This window comes from Prenolepis imparis, unplaced genomic scaffold, assembly GCF_030444845.1.
Source record: "Prenolepis imparis isolate NDT839.2.m4 unplaced genomic scaffold, iyPreImpa1.0 SCAF_5, whole genome shotgun sequence".
Classification (NCBI taxonomy): Eukaryota; Metazoa; Arthropoda; class Insecta; order Hymenoptera; family Formicidae; genus Prenolepis; species Prenolepis imparis.
In genome coordinates this window covers 9,058,114-9,076,842 of record NW_028141163.1, presented here as the reverse complement: position 1 = coordinate 9,076,842, position 18,729 = coordinate 9,058,114, and the positions used below count along the sequence as shown (strand labels likewise).

Sequence of the window (18,729 nt, the reverse complement as noted above, 5' to 3'; positions counted from 1 at the left end):
TAATATAATTATTATTACGAACCTCATAAAATCGACAAATGCAGGATTTTGATCCAGCATGTTTACATATTTTTCTCCTAAAATATCGGCCACGACGCGAATCAATTCTTCGTCAAACCAATCTTTATCACTTTGTACCGTCAATCTGTCGCTGAATACTCGCGTACATTCGTGTTTCCAAAGCAGCATTAGTATGCTTTCCTTGTCAATAACCGTTGACAATGTACCAACCATACCCTGCCAGATTCTCGAGAGATCTCGGAGACTAAAAACATAATGAAATTTTGCTGGTGTTGGCAACAGCTTTATGCGTGTTTTTTCCCAAAGTATTCTAGTCAAAGGAATCATTTTCTTAACAAGCTGACGCACTTCTTGCGAAAATCCTCTTTTAATATTGTAATGTCCTTCGCCTAAAACGCTAAAAATTCGATCGATTGCCACATTGTTTGGTAACGTACAATTAAAGATACAAAATTGTCTCTTGAGTCTCGAGGGAATATCGTTTCTTCCGCCACCGGGCTGGCTCATGGCTGCCAAAAAAATTACATCTGCGATGGCCGTGAAATCGCCAGGTTTTTCCAGAGAATAAAATCCTTTCATGTCCATAGTCTGCCGAACGATTTCATTAGTTATTTGATCGCCCCATTCATTAATTTGCGGCAAATTTACGTCATCGATAAAAATCAACATTTTTTTGCCGCCTGGTGGCCCGAATGTATTTCCCATACGCTTTTCCACATAGCTTTCGATGGTTTTCTGGAACTGATATGGACTGGTAGCTGAGCTAAAATTGAAAGAGCGACTCAAAGTTGTATCTGGATTTGCTTTCTTCATGTACGATTTCATCATAATAGTTTTAGCAGATCCCTGCTCGCCTATTAGTAACACAGCTTTATCCTGACGACCAATCAAGTCCACGAGATATTGAATTCTTACATTATCCGGTATAGGCACCAAAACATTACTGTAATCAGGCGTTGAATATTCAGGATAAACATAATTCGTCACCATGCTTGTCCACGTGTCCCACACGCCTTTATCGGTGACGAAAAAATCGAATACTGTGGCATCCGGATACCTATCGGAAATCGGAAGATCCAAGGTACCGAAGTTTTCTCGAAGATATCTGTCGTACTTTTGTCTGTCGGCAGTTTCCAGCAATGCTCCTATGCCCCACACTAACGTAAATACATAAAGACGTTTTAGATATTCCGCTGTTAAAGGTTGAGGTTTGTCTTTCTCTAAATCTTCATCTTCGACTTCTTCTGGTGTTGCTTCGTCAGGTATTAAACCTTCCAGCAAGCAAAGCATTTGCCTTACTATATTACATTGCAAGACATTGATGGCGAGTACTAGCGTTTGAGTGCTCCATGAATAAACCTAAAATAAAAATTTAGTCATAGTTTTTACATTATAATATATAGTTTTAAAACATTATATATTTTTATACTATATAATAATTAATGATTTAATAACGCCGATATTTATAAAGTTAAAAGGCAAATAAATAATTATATAAACAATTATATAATATATATAAATTATAAATTATAATATAGTATATATCAAAATTACATTAAATCAGAAAATAAAATTATTCGCAATCTACCTGTGCGAAAGAATCTGTAAACAATTGCTCGAGAACTTCCTGTTCCAATGATGATCGTGTTTTCAGCCAAGCGGTAACAACTGGATTCCAATCTAAACCTGAAGAGCTCATGTATACCATACCATTTCGTGAAACAGTTGCAGGACTTGCATTGTCAATATTGTGCGGCTCGAAAATAATTTTACACGTTGGTGCCATTGACAATCTATCGCCATTAGCCAGAGTCAAAGTTTTATTATCGTCTAATACCGAATTTAAATTTTCTATCCAAATGCTATCAACGGGACCATCAAGTACTAGCCATACGTGCTCGCCTTTCTTTAATTTCAACGTTTTGCGCCATAAAGCAGAGAAAATCCCGTCCGTCCAATCGTTGGTAGCTACATCCAAACGGCCGAACATTTGAGCCGCTGTTATACTTTTAGGATTCATTCTCATTTCTCTGTAAAATTAAATAAATTTGTAAAGTTGATTATTTTATAAAGAATTATTTTATAAAATAGATTTTAGTGAACAGTTATTATATATATAACGCATATATTTAATATATTATTGCATTTTACACAAAAACTGTTTGACGAAAAGAGTCATGATAGTTCTAAAATATTTTATGTAATCTGAAATATTATATATGTTTATATAGTACGTTTGCACCGATTGCTTTACCTATGATAATCGCCACATTGCGTCAATGCTTTCATTAATGTATGTATGCAAGTAGTTTTACCAGCACCGGTCGGACCTAACGTCATGATACCGTGTCTTACTCTTTGTGTTTCATAAAGTTGTATTAATTTCAATACCCATGGCGAGTGATAAATCAATCCAGCTTGCTCTACTTGTTCATTAATAGCTGCTTCTAGTTTAGGATACGATGTTTTCTCCAGCATTTGATTGGGAAACAAGTCAGCTACGAGAGATATGAAGAGTGGTTCGTCTTCATCTGCAGAAAAATATATATTTTAATATATTTTAGTATATTTGTAGATAGAGGACAGCATTTTCTTTATTAATTAACTTAATGAGACCTATAAGTTTCGAAAGATTCATGTCTCTTAGGACACGCATAACGATTGTACTTTCCGAATCCTTAGAATTAACTCTCTTAGCCGCTCCTAAGGTTCTTAATACAGACAATATATTTCGCAGACCGAAGTCATAGTGAACCTACAATCAATACATTGCAAAATATCATGAAACAAATTTTAATAGCCTTTTTTTTAACAAGTCAGTAATGTTACCTGCTTCGTCAATTGCTCCTCGCACAATTTATAAAGGGTATAAAATTTACGAGCAAGAGTGATGTTCTCCAGAAATCCACAACTAGCTAATTTTACACGTATAATGATCTGACGATCAGGCACCATCATAGCCACTGTGCGAAATTGTATTTTTAAATTTTCAGGTAATTCTTTACGTCCTGCATACCCAGGATTCTACAGTTTACAACAAAATGGAGAACTTATATTTTACTTTATATTTGCTAATTATTTGGCTAATCTTTATTTTTATTGATTTTTATATTATATATAATAAAGTAAATTTTTAGAACTATTTTTAGAGAATATTTGTACTTATAATAAAATTATATAATTTTCTGCCTACAAATTTTTATGTTACAGATATATTTATAAAATAAGGATTTTCTCGTGAAAATTATACATAAAAGTTATTGGCCGTGTAACTTTTTTTAAGATCTTCATAAACTTGTTTAGAAAAAAATATCTTTATAAATAAGTATTTTAATTTATTATTTCAAGCTTACAATTAGTTTCTATTCTGTTTCATTGAATAATATAGCTTTACCATAGTAATGAAGATTCCAAGTTCTAGACACATATCGATCTGATCTCCATCCGTAAAGACAAATTGCTTCTTCTTTTCCTTTTTTGCAGCAAGCACTACAGCGACTTGTTGTGCGGCGACAGATAAAACTGGCAGTTCGATCCTGTTGAATTCGTCGAAACAACCCCACGAGCCACTTTGCGCCAGTCCTTTGTAGATACGTCCTAATCCTCGATAATCCATTTGATCTGAGCAATTAAAAACTACAACGTACTTTGCTAAGGTCTTTCCCATGTCTTTTACAGTCTCGGTTTTCCCAGTTCCTGCCGGACCGCATGGAGATCCTCCCATTGACATCGAAAGAGCTTGCGCTAACGTTATGTAACATCTGCAAATACAAGAGCATTATTAAAATAATTGTGTAATATATCTATAATGTTATATATCTATAATATTAATATAAGTTTATAGTTGTAATTTACCTATCGGTTAATGGCGTAATAACTAATCGCTCAGTACATCCTAAATATTCATTTTGATATGTAAAATTAACATCTGTAATTAATATGGAAGTCTTATCTAGATCTTCCTTAAAATAAAATCTGCATTGTTTTAACCACTCAAAGTCATTTACAGATCGGACATTCAAACGGCACTAAATAAATGAAACATGCGATTATTAATTTCCTGTTTCATTGAGTTTTAACGATTTTTCTTTTCATAGCACATTAATATATAAAAAAAAATGAATTAAACGAAACGTACCAATATATCGAAGATATCACGTTGATGCACATGTATAGTAATTAATGTTTCAAACTTAATTCGTTCTATTTTAGTAAGATCTCTTGTAGTTTGATCGATCAAAGTATTTAAAAGATCAAGGAACTTATTATTCGTTTCCATCATAATTTTTTTATCCGCTCGAGCTTGAGCCAAAGCTAATTCGCCATCTCGTGTCCAAATCATCTGAATGCCTAATAAACCTATCTGAGCTGCCATTTTATCAAGAAAGCTCAAAAAATTAAAATTTGCGTCGTTGATCATACTGTAACACTGACGAATAATAGTATGCAAAGATAGTTGAGATGTTTGTAATAATTGCATCAACCACGTTTCCACGGAACCTTCTGCTCTTACTGCTTTCTCAAGCTGTATAAAATATTACAAACAAATTTAGTGTTTTATTTTTAAAAATTATATTTATTTTAAATTACTATATAAATTAAAAAATTAAAAATTATTGCATAAAAAATTGAAGATAGAAAAAAATCTTAACATAAATCATAAATGAAGTTGTTTCTAAGTTACATTTTAATACAACTTAAAAATTTGTCTAATAATAAACGTGCATATAATACAGAAGATAATAACATATTATATAATATATAAGTTCATTTTTTTTATTACGTTATTCGATTAAATATTAAATATTTAAAAGTGAATGCTTACCACTATAGTCTCTCCTTCTGATGAAACAATGGCTGTCATTTTATTATATTCGATATCGTGAAATTTTACATAACGTGTGTTGTCGAAAATAGAGAGTAAGTGATTCTGTATAGTATGAGAATCAGATGCTTGACCAAGTATCTCCAAAAGCGCAGGATCAGATACAAAGAAAAATCTTGGAAACATCATGCGCTTCTTCTCCAAATAGCTAAACATGTATTGCATTTTTGTTAAAAAATATTCATTGTACAAATACATTTTATTAATAAAAAATTTATTAATAAACACGAAGAATATAATATAAAGAATATAATATAATAATAAGGCTCGAATAGCCTATCTATTACCGATTTATTAATAAATATCTTTAATAAGTAAACCTATCCAAGTATTGAAAAAAATCGGAGTGTAACACACTTGGATAGATTTAATTGTTTGTTTTAAAAATTGCAATATATATATATATATATATATATATTTTGTTTAATCTAATCGAATATAATCACGTGCGCGAAGAGAAATTATATTATTCTTTGATAATAAAATATTAAAAATTGCAATGCCTGCATAAAAATTATTATTGCAATGCATGCATAAAAATATATTAAATAATGATGCAATGCTTAAAAATATTCAATCCTATTAATCAGTAGGAAGCAGCAGGTTCTGGTATTTGGTACTTAAAGAGAAAAGAAAAAAGATTTTGAATCGAGCCAAACGAAGTAACCTCCGCTAGGCTCGGCGCTCGGCCGCATACTGGCTTCGGCTCTCGACTCTCGATTTCATTCTTGCCTGTAAAGTTAGATTTCGCCATCAGGTAGCGACACAGCTCAGAGTCTTGTGGTCGGTAGTGGGGATTAGTCTTGTGCGAAATGTGCAGCGTGGCGGACGTGTGGGATACACATGTTTGATGGAAAGGATAGAAAGAGAGAGATTTATTCGTCAGGCTCCACTCACTCTTGGCTGTGAAGTTAGGTTCCGCCGTCAGGCGGTGACACTGCGGTGCAGTGCTTGCGGTCGGGATTTCGAGTTTCGAGATCAGTCTCGCGCGACGCGCGACACGTGCAGTGTGGTGGGTGTATCGGCGCGCGACTCTACTGGAAGCACAGGTATTTCAATCGAAAGATTCTTGTAGGAAATTTTATTTTTTTGCTCGCATTTTCTGTTAAAAATGGAAACTGAATTTTTATGCATTGCACTATCAAAGAATAATATACCTTTGCTTCGCGCGCGTAATTATATTTGATTACATTAAACGAAATAAGAAAGATATATACATATATAATTAAATTATATATAATTTATATATGCGTTATTAAATTATATGTAATTTAAATTATATATGTGTATATATCTTTCTTATTTCGTTTAACGTAATCAAATATAATTACGTGCGCGAAGCGAAGTGTTATATTATTCTTTGATAATAAGATATTAAAAATTGCAATGCATGCATAAAAATTATTATTGCAATAATAATTTTTATGCATGCATTGCAATTTTTAATATCTTATTATCAAAGAATAATATAACACTTCGCTTCGCGCGTGTAATTATATTTGATTACATTAAACGAAATAAGAAAGATATAAACTATAATTAAATTATATATAATTTATATATATATATATATACATATATTATTAAATTATATATAATTTCAATTATATAAAATTATTTTAAATTATATAAGATTTATATTTAAACTGAGAGTTATAATACAAAATTCTGCTAAGATTGATTGCTAAAAAAGAAAAGATTACATTTATTGAAAATTGCAATCACTTACCCACTCAGAGATTTTTGACAGAGCTCCAATTGCTCCTGCAAATGTGGTAGAAGTTGTTTCAACAAATCATCTCCCACACAACAAGGTACGACTCCTGGTGTTTCGTGGGCGCGTTGCATAATTTTCTGCCAACTTTTGTCGATTTTGCTGAATCTCTTTGCCTCTTTCGGTAATTGTTTCGCGATATCGCCACCTACGAATACCGCCTCGAGATAGACCCACATATTTTGTACGAGCAACCATCTCTCGAGGATCTCGTTCGTATTGGATAAATCTGAGAGCCATTGTTGTATCTGTTTTCTGAAGGGCGCATTGTAGCGATTCGACATGAGCGAACCGAGGACCATTAAACTGTCTTCCAACTGACCGATGGTTTCTGCCGTTGTATCTCCTCTCAGCAACAATTCTCCCCTGTTGTTAAACGTCATGAAGGTCAACTCGTGCGATGACCATTCGTTCACCACTGTCCTTAATTTGGCCTCGATATCCTTTTCCTTCATAGCTGATATACAAATGTCCTCGATGTCTTCTTTGTTCTTCAGCAGCGGTGCTTCAAGAATGTTTTTAAGACAGAAGCCTTCGCTCTCAAGATCGAACAAGTATCCCGTGACTTCTACAATTCTTTGCCAATGGCGCGGTTTCATAGCTTTGTTCGCCATCAGCTCGAGGAGAGGACACATATCGTTGAAGTCGTCGATCGTCTTTTTAAGCGCGAAGAACGCTGGCCATTCTTTCAATCCCTTCGGCAATTTGCGACAGCGATTTTGGAACTCCATCAACTCGTTGTTTATCTCTTCGATATTAACCTAAATAATTTACATGATTATAACGTTTTTTTTACCGCTATATCGCGTATAATTTTATATAAAATATTAGAGAGCTTATTATTAATTTATCGTTATTATAATAAATCTGAAATTTAAAGTAATAAATTAATTTATTACTTTTTATAAATTAGAATATTTTTTATATTAAAAGAAATTTTCGTATTATACATAATTATATTATATATATATATATATATATATATATATATATATATTATTTTGAATAATCGCAAATATTTTACCTCGCCCCACGGAATATCGTAATAGCTGCTGACCCTGTCGATTACGTCGTTGTATAGCTTGTACAATTTCTGCAGTAAATTCAACTCCTTTCTGATTTGCGAAAGTTCTGGATAATCGGTGATGGGCAAGCCGAAGAGCTCCTCGCCGCTTTGGTAAGTCTGCAACTTTCGCCACATGCCATCGAACCTATTCTGGAACAGTATCTGTCGGTCCGAAGCGTCTCGTGGGCTCAGGCCCGGTTGCATCGGTCCGGACGATCTGTACTCCTCGCAGTACATTTCGTTATCCGCGCGGAATTTCTCGAGATTGTTTCGCAGATCGTTTTCGAATTGCGGTTGCAATGTCAACAGCAATACGTGATTTTCTTGCGCTCGTGCCAACAGCTTCTGCCACGTCTCTCGCAAGGTATCGACTTGCTCTAAGCATTCTTGATCCACTGGCACTTCGTACCTAGTGATTATGTTGAAAGCCTCTTCGATGGGATCAATCTTAAGTTCCATATCGACCTCTTGCTCGCGAATTTTTTTTAAAGTGTCCATAATGAGACGCACATCATCTAGATCGCGAATCTGATGATCCAATTTGCGATCCATTTCGTTTATCAGCGCATAAACGTACTCCATTTCGCGACGATACTTTTTCTTCATCGCTTGACCGATTTTATGTGTGCAACCTGGAGATTGTCAAATCAAATAGTTTTCAAATGAGTGATGTATCGATATAAAGTTGAAAAAATACTGTTATACTTTTTCCTGATTTTATAATAATTTTTTATGATTTCACTTATTCCTATAAATAAATTAAAAATACATCTACTATGCATTCTTTACTTATTATGCATTGAGCTATTTTTTTAAATCATTTGCAAAATTAAACAGAGTACTTTGTACATATTTTTTTAAACATGTTACTTATATAAATAATTAAAATTAAAGTAATTAATATAATTAAAACAGAATTAATTGAAATGAATTAAAATAATTAGAATAATTAAATCTATCGTCATTATATTTAAATAAATGGCGATGCATTAATATTATTTACCTTTGATTTCCGTATAAAGACCATATTTAAGTTTTTCTGTCGATACAGCGATCGATGTACCAAATATAATCATATCTGACTCGGTAGCCAAACGATCTTCGAGTTCACTGTGTTTACGAAGAGTAACTTCAAATTCTGTCAAAGAGATTTGCAGCAATTCTCGCATACTGCGTTCATTCTTCCAAAGAAATTTATAAGGCTTCCAACGATCGAGAAATTCTTTTAAATCCTGCAAGTTTAATATTGCAATTGATTGTTTCGATAAGTGAATGTGTATATAAATGCGTGTAAGAATCTCACATTACTATAACTTACTTGTCGCAATTCTAGGATGCAAGTGCTCAACATGCCGAGTAATTTGATGATCTCTTTATTGTCCATAACCATCGAATAGAAATTTTTCCCCTGAACCGGAAATACCGGCCTTTCCTCGGAGAGAATTTTGTAGAGTCTTCGTCTTCGGGTTTTCGAATCTTCCGGTTCTTCTTGCTTCTGCTTCGCGGCATTACTTTGCGCCCGCAATACGACATCGGCTAGATTTCGTTTTGATGAATAGGGCAGATTTTTCCACATACTCTAATAATGAAGTTAGATAAATGTAATGGACAAGTCGATTTAAAAATTATAACGTGATCTTTTTGATTACCTTGCTACCTTTGGAATTCCATTGCGCTACTCCCTTCGCAACACCTGTGATAGTTTTCCCAACTGATGTCAATGCTTCTTGAATATCATCCAGGTTTGGCTTAACTGTTACTGCCGGAATCATCAGTGTTGCATGCAATAAAAACACCGGGTTCGGGGCAGACTCTATAAATTAATTAACAGTAATTAATTTAATTCGTTAAAATACTGTCAAAATTGATAAATCAGGATAGCTTCCGTTTTGTTTAATAGAAGATTGTTTTAAAAACAAATTATTTTAGAAACATTGTGTAGTATTATTTATCTTATTACAAAAAGAATGGAAAAATTTAACAGAAATTATTTAAAGCATTACCGGAATCGAGTTCCCGAACGAATCGTTTTCTAATTGCATCTAAAGATACTCTGGTGACTTTTATTAATACGTCCACAATTTTCCTGGAATAATATCGCCTCATCTCGGATACTGCGTTTCGAACCATTTCTTGCATGCCTTTGGGTAAAGTACCGGGTGTCATCAATAATTGATGGGGATCGTCGAAGCAATTCCATACCACGGACCAATCTTGCTGGGCAGTTGTTTGTTCCTTCGCTTCTTCTTCTTCTGTTCCTTTATTTTTAAATAAAATAAAAATTATTTCCATATCTTTATTGCGCTTTAAAAGTTTTCTATAAATATCAATTTTTTTGCTATTGTTATAACAATTCTTGTCACAGTTATTAGACATGCCAAAATTACATAAATTTTTAATTATTAAATTTTAATTGCATTGAGATATATAGATATTAAAAGAAGATTAATAATTTCCAACTTTAACAAAGAAAATTGTATTTAATTGTAGGATTACAAAGATAAATATTAATGAATTACTTTTATTAGTAAGAAAATCAAATTGATTAGCATTGGTGTTGCTTTTGAAACTATCTGTGGCCTTTCTAACTAGCTGTAATACTTCTTCCACCGCTTCCTCGATCATCGTACTCTTACGATGCAAATCTATCGCTGCCATCCTACATATTTCCTCGTTTTTCTCTACAAATTCCTCTATCGTCCATAGTTGATCGGATTCGGGTAAAGCGTGAAGGGTTACTTTCTGCATACTCGCCAACACTTGTAAAATCCTAGCAAGACACAAATCACACATTATATTATTAAATTAATTTATATAATTCTTGAAGTTTTCTAAGTGTTTCATAAATTATAGGAAAAAATAATTATGCAATTATTTTCCTTTTACTTATAATAACTGTTACTATAAAATTGATTTGATTTTTTAAACATTGATATTTTTATTGTGTACAACAGTTTGTTTTTAAAAACAGAAATAACTATTTATTTTATAGTCTCAACATACCTATTATCGTATACATCATGAACTCTTGTGATAAGAATATCAAAGGTTTTGATCTGTTCTTTTGTATTCTGACAAAAATCCTTCCAATCTGGCTTAGTCCATGTTAAAGTTGTTAAGCCAGGTTCTAATAAAGATGCAACGCAAACTAAATGCGGTAACAATAGTGGACGAACTTCCAATTTTACGCGCTTGGCGGAAGAAACAAATTCCTCGATCATAAGTTGAAGAGAATCCGTGATCAACGTAAAATAATCCTTCTTCATTAATATTGTTAATGCAACGATTGGAATCTCCAAATTTATTTTCGCTAAACAATCAGCTTCACGGAATAAAAGAACGACCCGGTTTTCCAAATTGACCTTTACTTTTGCTGATTTCTCATCAACTATCAACAGCGGTCTATATATAAAATTGTTTTCTTTATAACACATTTATATAAAAATATTTGTAATATATATTATATTTAAAATTTATTTAAAAAAAATAATTTTTGTTACTTATAATCTGATCTTAAAATCTGACCGTTTCAAACAATCCTCGATGACCCAGGAATTTTGATGCGTCCAAATCTCAGCAATGTCGGTCTGATATTGATTTAGAATAGCGATAGCGTGATTGTATCGTTTCATTAAATCGACAGTTAGTGGTAACGTCTTTAGAACAGGATGATTTGATACGGATGCCGTCAACTCATCCAGATGTACTCTAATAAAATTTAAATGTTGCTATTCAGAAAGTTCTTTCCAAGATTTCACATCTCACAAAATTTTCAATATTTTTTTGATACTGCAATTATAGAATTAATTAATTATTTTACTTACTTCAAGGAATTTGCCCAAGTCAATCGTCCAGCTATAGGTGGCATGTGTCTTGGCAATGGCGGATCATCTCTTTGTCGTTTGAATAGTTTTAAAATTCGATCTATCTCTTTATCGCAATATCTCACGACAATATTGTACTTTTCTTCCAATTTTGTTAGCGGTATTTTTTCGCTGACCTTATAAAAATATCAAAAAAAGTAATGAGAAAAATAGATTATTTTTAAATATTGCAATATATTTTATAGATTTATTAAAAATAATTGGAGATATATTTATTAACTTTTTCGAATCGTGTTAAAAACCGTATACTCTGCGGCGTTTCCCATACATCGGCGTAATTATTTTCAATAATCTCGCCGATATTTTCTTTCAATGTGTTCGTCTTTGTCATAAAGTCATCATAATCGATATCAAAATCAGTGTTCCTTGGATCCAGATAATCGTAAGATTTACTAGTCGCGATCTTCTTGGCTTCTTCAAAGGTTTTTATGGCTTCGTCTAATGCTAAAATTTAACATATCATAACTTGCAATTAGTTTCATATGTTTAAGATATATCTTTAGTTAATTAAATATAATCAAAATATGTTTTTTACAATAGAATAATAACATTCTTGCATCGAATTAAACAAATTATAAACAATAAAAATAATTTTAATATTATTTAAAAATTACACACATACATATATATATGTATGTATATATAATTTACTATATATAAATATACATATACATTATTATATATATAATTTTTTTTTAATTTGACATTAAATATAATTTAAAGAAAATTACATAATTATATAATTAAATAAATTTAGCAAACTTACATTAGTTATTAATTTCAAAATTAATACTGTGTCATTATATTGCATCAACTTATATACTTTGTTATATTTAATAAATATTCTTGTCAAATGAAAATTAGACAAAGCTACATACCTTCTCCGAGAAGCAATCCTTCCATTCGTCTCTCAAAAAGAGTTTCATAATCTTGTATGAGATCAAACATTGTGAGAATTTTACGAATTCTAGCACAGAAAGCATCAAATCGACCGAAAACATGGGTTTCTGAGAAAGAAAATTCTTGTTCCGTAACTGCTGGTGAACATCGAACTAATCTGTATGTTTCTCTGTAAGCTCTTGAACAAAAATTACATCATTTTACTTAAGTTTCTTTGGCATAAACAATGTAAATTTCAAGATTAATTGAGTTAATCACAAATTGTATTACATACACACTCACACACACACACACACACATATACGTATTTATATTTTCAACGTTTATATTCTCAAAGTATTCCTAAATTTTTTTTTCGAAAATTTACAAGAACATTTTACGTTATAGCGATATTAAAAAAAATTAAAATTATTATTAATTAACTAAAATTAGTGTTTTGTAAGATTAATGTTTGATATAAAATGTCAGTACTTGTTTAGACGTAAACAATGTTTTAGTCTTGATCGAGCGGCTATTCGATCTTGGCCCCAAACTGTTTCTCGGCCTCTTTTCGTGACATAATCTCGACAGGCGGCAATCATTTGATTTGTGATTTTAATCATTAAAGAGCTCGTCCTTTCTGAAGTATTATAATATCTCGAGACACTATATATCAATCGAACAGTTTGCAGTAATGACACTAGCGAATCTCTCATTTTTACCTACGAAAATCCAACACTTTAATTGCATTCAAAAATAAATCTGTAATATATTTATAAACAGCTCTATTATTTTAAAATCATATACATATGTATAAGAAAGAAAGATATGTTTTTATATTTTATGAAAAGAAAATTATCTTACAGGTTCATCGAGGTAAAGGCAATGACAGCACTTTTCTAGTGCCTGAATAAACTTCGCATTATCTTTCGCTTCATTGTAGCAGTAAGTCACTTCATCTTCCGCCTCGACCCAGTCTTTAATTAATTTTGAACGTGCAACTTGTAGACATAAAAGTGACATAGTGACTTCATGATCCTACAATTTTCTTTCTATATTTAAAATTTCTTATTTGACATAGAAACTTAACATATAAAAAATAAATCTTTAATTTATATACAAAATTAAAAAAATTAATAAAAATTAAATACAATTTATTACATAAAATTAAAGTTATGTAAAGAAATAATGTAGAGAGAAACCTGTAAATGATTGACTAGCTGACTAAACTGTGCGCCTCGCCGTTTCCAATATTCTAATTCTTGTTGTGGTCCAGAATCATCGTTCTCTCTTTTAACTTGCTTACTTTCCGCCATAAAGTCTTTGAGCTTCTTTATCCAGTATTTCACTTTTTCTTCGACTCGTTCCACGGCGTTTTCTTTTGTTATAAAAGCTTTCGCTTGTTCAAAGTTGTGCACTTCCGTCATCATCGGTTCGCCGTCACTGAATATGCTACCCTCGAATGCTACCTTCTCGCAAACTTTATAAATATTACGTGTATTTAAATAAATAATTACAATCATTAAAAAAATATATCGTTATTTTCATATAAATATAGATATAGCATTTACGACTTTAATTTAATTTGAAAAAATACCTATAAGAGCGCTGCAAAATGATCTCAAGCCCGGCAGCAGAAGAGTTTTAATCATTGAACAATCATTGTCTCCTTCCGGACCAGGATGCGCTAACGCATCCATGAATACTTGCTCCACAACACGTTGAATGGAAGTTATTACGCCCACTTTCATCGTATCTATCACGCCTGTGTAGAGATCTTTTTGAAATCCTTCTTCTGGTAACTGTTTAGACACGCTGATTCTATATAAATAATTTAAAAAAAGAAATTGTAAGATCGATAATATATTTAATATTTTTAAATATTGTAGCACTTATGACAACTAACACGCGTTATAGTTACACACATAAAATTGTCTCATATCTTTTATTACCTAAACATATAAATACAAATGCCTGTGCAAGGCACTTGCCAGCCATCGGTTAGAAAAAGCTTTTTCTTCGGTGGTTCCTTTGATTCTTTTTGTTCCTTCACTTTTGATGCTGTTGCAATTGGGGCTGATCTAGAAGTTATAGTCTTTGGCTGCACCTTTAATGAAATTCTCGCTATTATCCCTTCTTTTTTTAAAGAATATGTCATTCTTCTACCGTATCAGTCGGAGGTTCTGGCTCTTCCACTTCCTGATAGTACCACACAAGCGTAGATCTCATATGTGGTACGAACAGTTGATTGATTTCATCCAGCATGTCACCCTCGAACACGTGGTCCATGACTTCATGACGTGACAATTGCGTTGCATCCATCAAGAGCTGAAAGGCAAATTCCAAACGAGGGTCCATCTCTCCCCGTCTTGCTTTTCTCTCGCATTCTTCCCGCCGTTTCTGTAAGCACATATAATTTTATTAGATAAAATTCTGATATTAAATCAGCGAGGTGTGATTAATTTCAATGTTTAATTATATCTAAATTTGTCAAGTTATTATACAATTTTTATATATATAAATTTGTATTTATTATATAAATTTTTAATTCAACAATTGATTTTAGCTAATAGCATATATGATAATTGAAATGAAGGGGGAGAAGCGCGATAAAAATTGATAATATATAAAATCAATGCATATTTATTATGTATATTATATATTTTTATATATTCTTGCAGTTATTATATATATTATAAATTTATGTATATTTTCCCTCTCTCATTTTAAATATATTATTGCACAAAACACGCAGCAACGTCAAGCCAGCTCCATTGCGAAGGATTGACCTGGAGAATATCTTCAGGATCTTCCTCGTCGCTATCATCTTCGGAATTGCCAGATCTCTCTTTGATGATTTGTGGTCCTTGCACAAACATGGCAAAATAAATAGAGAGCGATCCACTGCCACGTTGAAAGCTCACTAAGCAGGAAAGTGTAAACTGCACCGAAAGCCACCCTCGAACTCAGCGAATTTCTGCGAGCACATAAGGTGGTGCGAGGGGATGGCTCACAATGCCACGATTTCGTGTCTGGTACCGCCCTCCGACGCATTTCGTGTCGTGTGGGAATTTCCACGCGATTCGATCGCTACTAGTCAATATCATAAGTATTTTCATTGAGAGCCGACGAATGTTAGTCGTATTTCTTATAAATCGTTGTGCCCAAACGAAAGGAAGTCTCAGGCCTTTGGTAACTATCTTTTTACTATAATAATATCTTTTACTATATTACTATATTACTTACTGGTATTTATACATATAATAAAAATATATATATATTATATTTATATAAAAATCTCCTACAATTAATATATTAGAAATTGTCTATTGCTATTCACTAAAACTGTATATGTATGGAATTGTTACATTATTTTGTAAAATTTATAGATGTAGACTAAGTTACATATATAATACATATATAATATATATACCAATGAGAATAAGATAATTCATAAATATTTCAACGTACGAAAACAATTTGTAAAATAAAAATAGCTATTGATCTACACGTATTAAATTATCGATAATTATACAATTAAAATGAAGACGATAATTAATCTTATCTATATATATTATAGCAATCAATAATTTTAATTAATTTAAAGGAAATTTTATAAACGTATTTAGCATAGTTAAATTTTATTATAAAATTGCTCTACTTGCTTCTAATTAATTTATTAAATTATTCATATGCATGCTGTATTTGTAAATAAAGTGTTAAAATTTTGTAGGTAAAATTTTGTAAATATTCTGTGGAAATGTTCCATTGAAATTAGTAATAATAAATGCAATGCAAATTAGAGCAGCTTATCAATCATGATAATTAAATCGTATAGGCACGCGACGCGCTGCATGCGGATGTGGAACTCATGTAAATCTAAATATAACACACGTGATATCGCAAAACAAGCAGCTTATCATACATAGTCTATATATAAATATATAAATATTACACAAATTTCCTCAAATCGGCTAATACACACAAATTTCATGTATCCTACGCAGCGTAGAAGTGTTGCTTGCATGCAAGCACGATGCAACACTTCTTTATCAATCTGTTTCGGTAATTACCTATGCGAAGTAATTTAACGGATGAAGTTGTAAATATAGATAAAAGAAACTTTTGTAAAGTTTGGAAAATAAATCTACCTTGACTAGTTCTTTCGTAAAAGGGCACGTGCTGAACTTTGCTTTAAGATTGCGACTTATGCAATTTTGAAATAGTCTATATGGCATTTCACATTACATTGTTTGTATGCATAAGGCACACAAAAACATAATTGAAAAAGCGTGATGTTTCTCAATAATGATTGTTGCCTTATCCTGGTACCGATAGGAACCGGACATTTTGCCTGACTAAATCGATAACACTCGTCAAAGGCATTCCCTCGTAAGTATCTAACCGACATATCTAAGCTATTATCAATAGTTTCACATTCGCTGAATTTGCTTACTTTGGCTTCATCGTTGGTTTCCGTCATGTCGCCGATTTTCTGGGATCTCCTTTTGCTACGGGACTCGCTGCGAAGTGATGCACGTCCTTGTGCAGTCCGTGTCGTAATGCGACATTAACTGCGTTGTCCCGTCTCTTTTAGCCGATATGCATTCTCCTTCTTTCGTTCTGTCACTTTTCCGCTTTCTTCCACCGCTCCCTCTAAAGATATATCAAAATGAAGTAAGATGTCTCTAAAAATAGACAAGATTGTGAAACATTTATTGTTAAATAACAGAGTAGAGAGTACGGCTAACTTGCATTAAGAATTTATCAAAGTATAACGATAATAGTAAATTGATTTGGATAGAGTCCGACGTTATTCGCTATTAAGAAGCAACTGATGCGAAATAATGTAAAGGATTATTGATTAAACTATTTGTACATACAAAAGCTGCCTTTCAAATACATGATTATTATGTGATTAATCAATATTCGCATATACTAAATATTAAGCAATTAATACAATTTTTAATATGTATGCATATGTATGAATCTGTAAAAAAAAAAGATCATGCAATTAAAATTTCTAATATATTGCACAATTATAAAAAGTATAAATAAAACTTCTTTATTATTTAAATTAAGTAAATGTTATGTTAGATAAAATAAATATTGGTACAATTATTGGTAAAAGTTAGTTAAAGTTCGAATTTTTGCTTAAAAATTATTAATAATAATTTTCAATGCTTCTATGCTATCTATTCTGCATTTCTTACTACAAATCTATAAATATGTTTGCAACGTAAATCTAATTTTATTAAAAAGTGTAAAGATAATAGTAAAGAGTAAAAATTAAAATTTTTCTAACAAAAAATCTTTTGTTTATAATTAAGTAACAAATATTTATTTAAATTTTCTCTCTCTCTTTCAAGAATGTAATTATATAATTTTAGATTATATAATTCTATATTTATGTAATATATAATAAATTTAAGATAAAGAATTAAGATACTAAAAATTCTCTTGAAACAGATTATTTCTTTTATTTCTTCTAAAAGGAAAGTTATTAAAATTTTTAAAGAAATTAGCCATTAAAATAAACATTGAAATCTTTAAAAATTATCTTATTTGGCAACAACAGATTATAATATGTTTATTATCTGTTTAACTTAATTATATGATCACACACGAAAGAAGATGTTTTATATAACTGTGCTTACTATATTAATAATTGTGCAATTCTGTATAAATAAGATTTAATATAAAGTTTTGTTATGAAATTTTTACTATTACATACACTTTCTTAAATTATTTTTCTAAACGAGGAGCCAAGGTGTATTGACTAACATTTAGTATTGATTAATACTAGCCCCTCCGCTGATACCGCCGTACCTAAGTAGTACCAGTCCGTGTCAGGTCAGACACACTCTCGTGAGTATGAGTTTGTGTATTCTATGTTTATGTGTTGCAGAGTAGAATCAAGATAGAGTTACAAAGTAAAAATTCTATATAAGGGAAAGCATAAATTATTAATATAATATAAATTATTAATATAATATAAATTATAAATTATATATATGATATAAATTATATTAATAACATAAATTATTAATATAATATAAATTATTAAATAATTCTTTGAATAAAGTAAATAAACTAATAAATTAGATAATATAAAATATTTATAATACAAGAAAATAATACTTTTTATAAATAAAAAAATGTAACATTACCATAACGATAGCATAAAAAAACTATCTTACAAAATTATTTTAAATATAAT

At 31.3% G+C, this 18,729-nt stretch overlaps 1 protein-coding gene across 1 annotated transcript in view; it reads right to left on the bottom strand.

The window, feature by feature from the left end:
• Positions 1–15,451, bottom strand: part of Dhc1 (dynein axonemal heavy chain 1) — a 74,667-nt gene extending 59,216 nt beyond the window's left edge. Inside the window, exons 1-28 of the mRNA XM_083039084.1 lie at positions 15,299–15,451; positions 14,676–14,909; positions 14,462–14,616; positions 14,107–14,330; positions 13,712–13,989; positions 13,374–13,547; positions 13,002–13,231; positions 12,509–12,708; positions 11,851–12,074; positions 11,571–11,746; positions 11,272–11,454; positions 10,750–11,148; positions 10,266–10,516; positions 9,750–10,004; positions 9,396–9,559; positions 9,065–9,325; positions 8,750–8,978; positions 7,705–8,378; positions 6,636–7,441; positions 4,847–5,054; positions 4,160–4,546; positions 3,877–4,049; positions 3,416–3,782; positions 2,851–3,045; positions 2,638–2,776; positions 2,276–2,552; positions 1,610–2,051; positions 23–1,380 (exon numbers count right to left, since the gene is read on the bottom strand). Coding sequence (XP_082895210.1) covers positions 23–1,380; positions 1,610–2,051; positions 2,276–2,552; positions 2,638–2,776; positions 2,851–3,045; positions 3,416–3,782; positions 3,877–4,049; positions 4,160–4,546; positions 4,847–5,054; positions 6,636–7,441; positions 7,705–8,378; positions 8,750–8,978; positions 9,065–9,325; positions 9,396–9,559; positions 9,750–10,004; positions 10,266–10,516; positions 10,750–11,148; positions 11,272–11,454; positions 11,571–11,746; positions 11,851–12,074; positions 12,509–12,708; positions 13,002–13,231; positions 13,374–13,547; positions 13,712–13,989; positions 14,107–14,330; positions 14,462–14,616; positions 14,676–14,909; positions 15,299–15,388 — 8,753 coding nt within the window. The 5' untranslated portion in view covers positions 15,389–15,451. The remainder of the gene's footprint in view (positions 1–22; positions 1,381–1,609; positions 2,052–2,275; positions 2,553–2,637; positions 2,777–2,850; positions 3,046–3,415; positions 3,783–3,876; positions 4,050–4,159; positions 4,547–4,846; positions 5,055–6,635; positions 7,442–7,704; positions 8,379–8,749; positions 8,979–9,064; positions 9,326–9,395; positions 9,560–9,749; positions 10,005–10,265; positions 10,517–10,749; positions 11,149–11,271; positions 11,455–11,570; positions 11,747–11,850; positions 12,075–12,508; positions 12,709–13,001; positions 13,232–13,373; positions 13,548–13,711; positions 13,990–14,106; positions 14,331–14,461; positions 14,617–14,675; positions 14,910–15,298) is intronic.
• Positions 15,452–18,729: the final 3,278 nt, after the last annotated feature.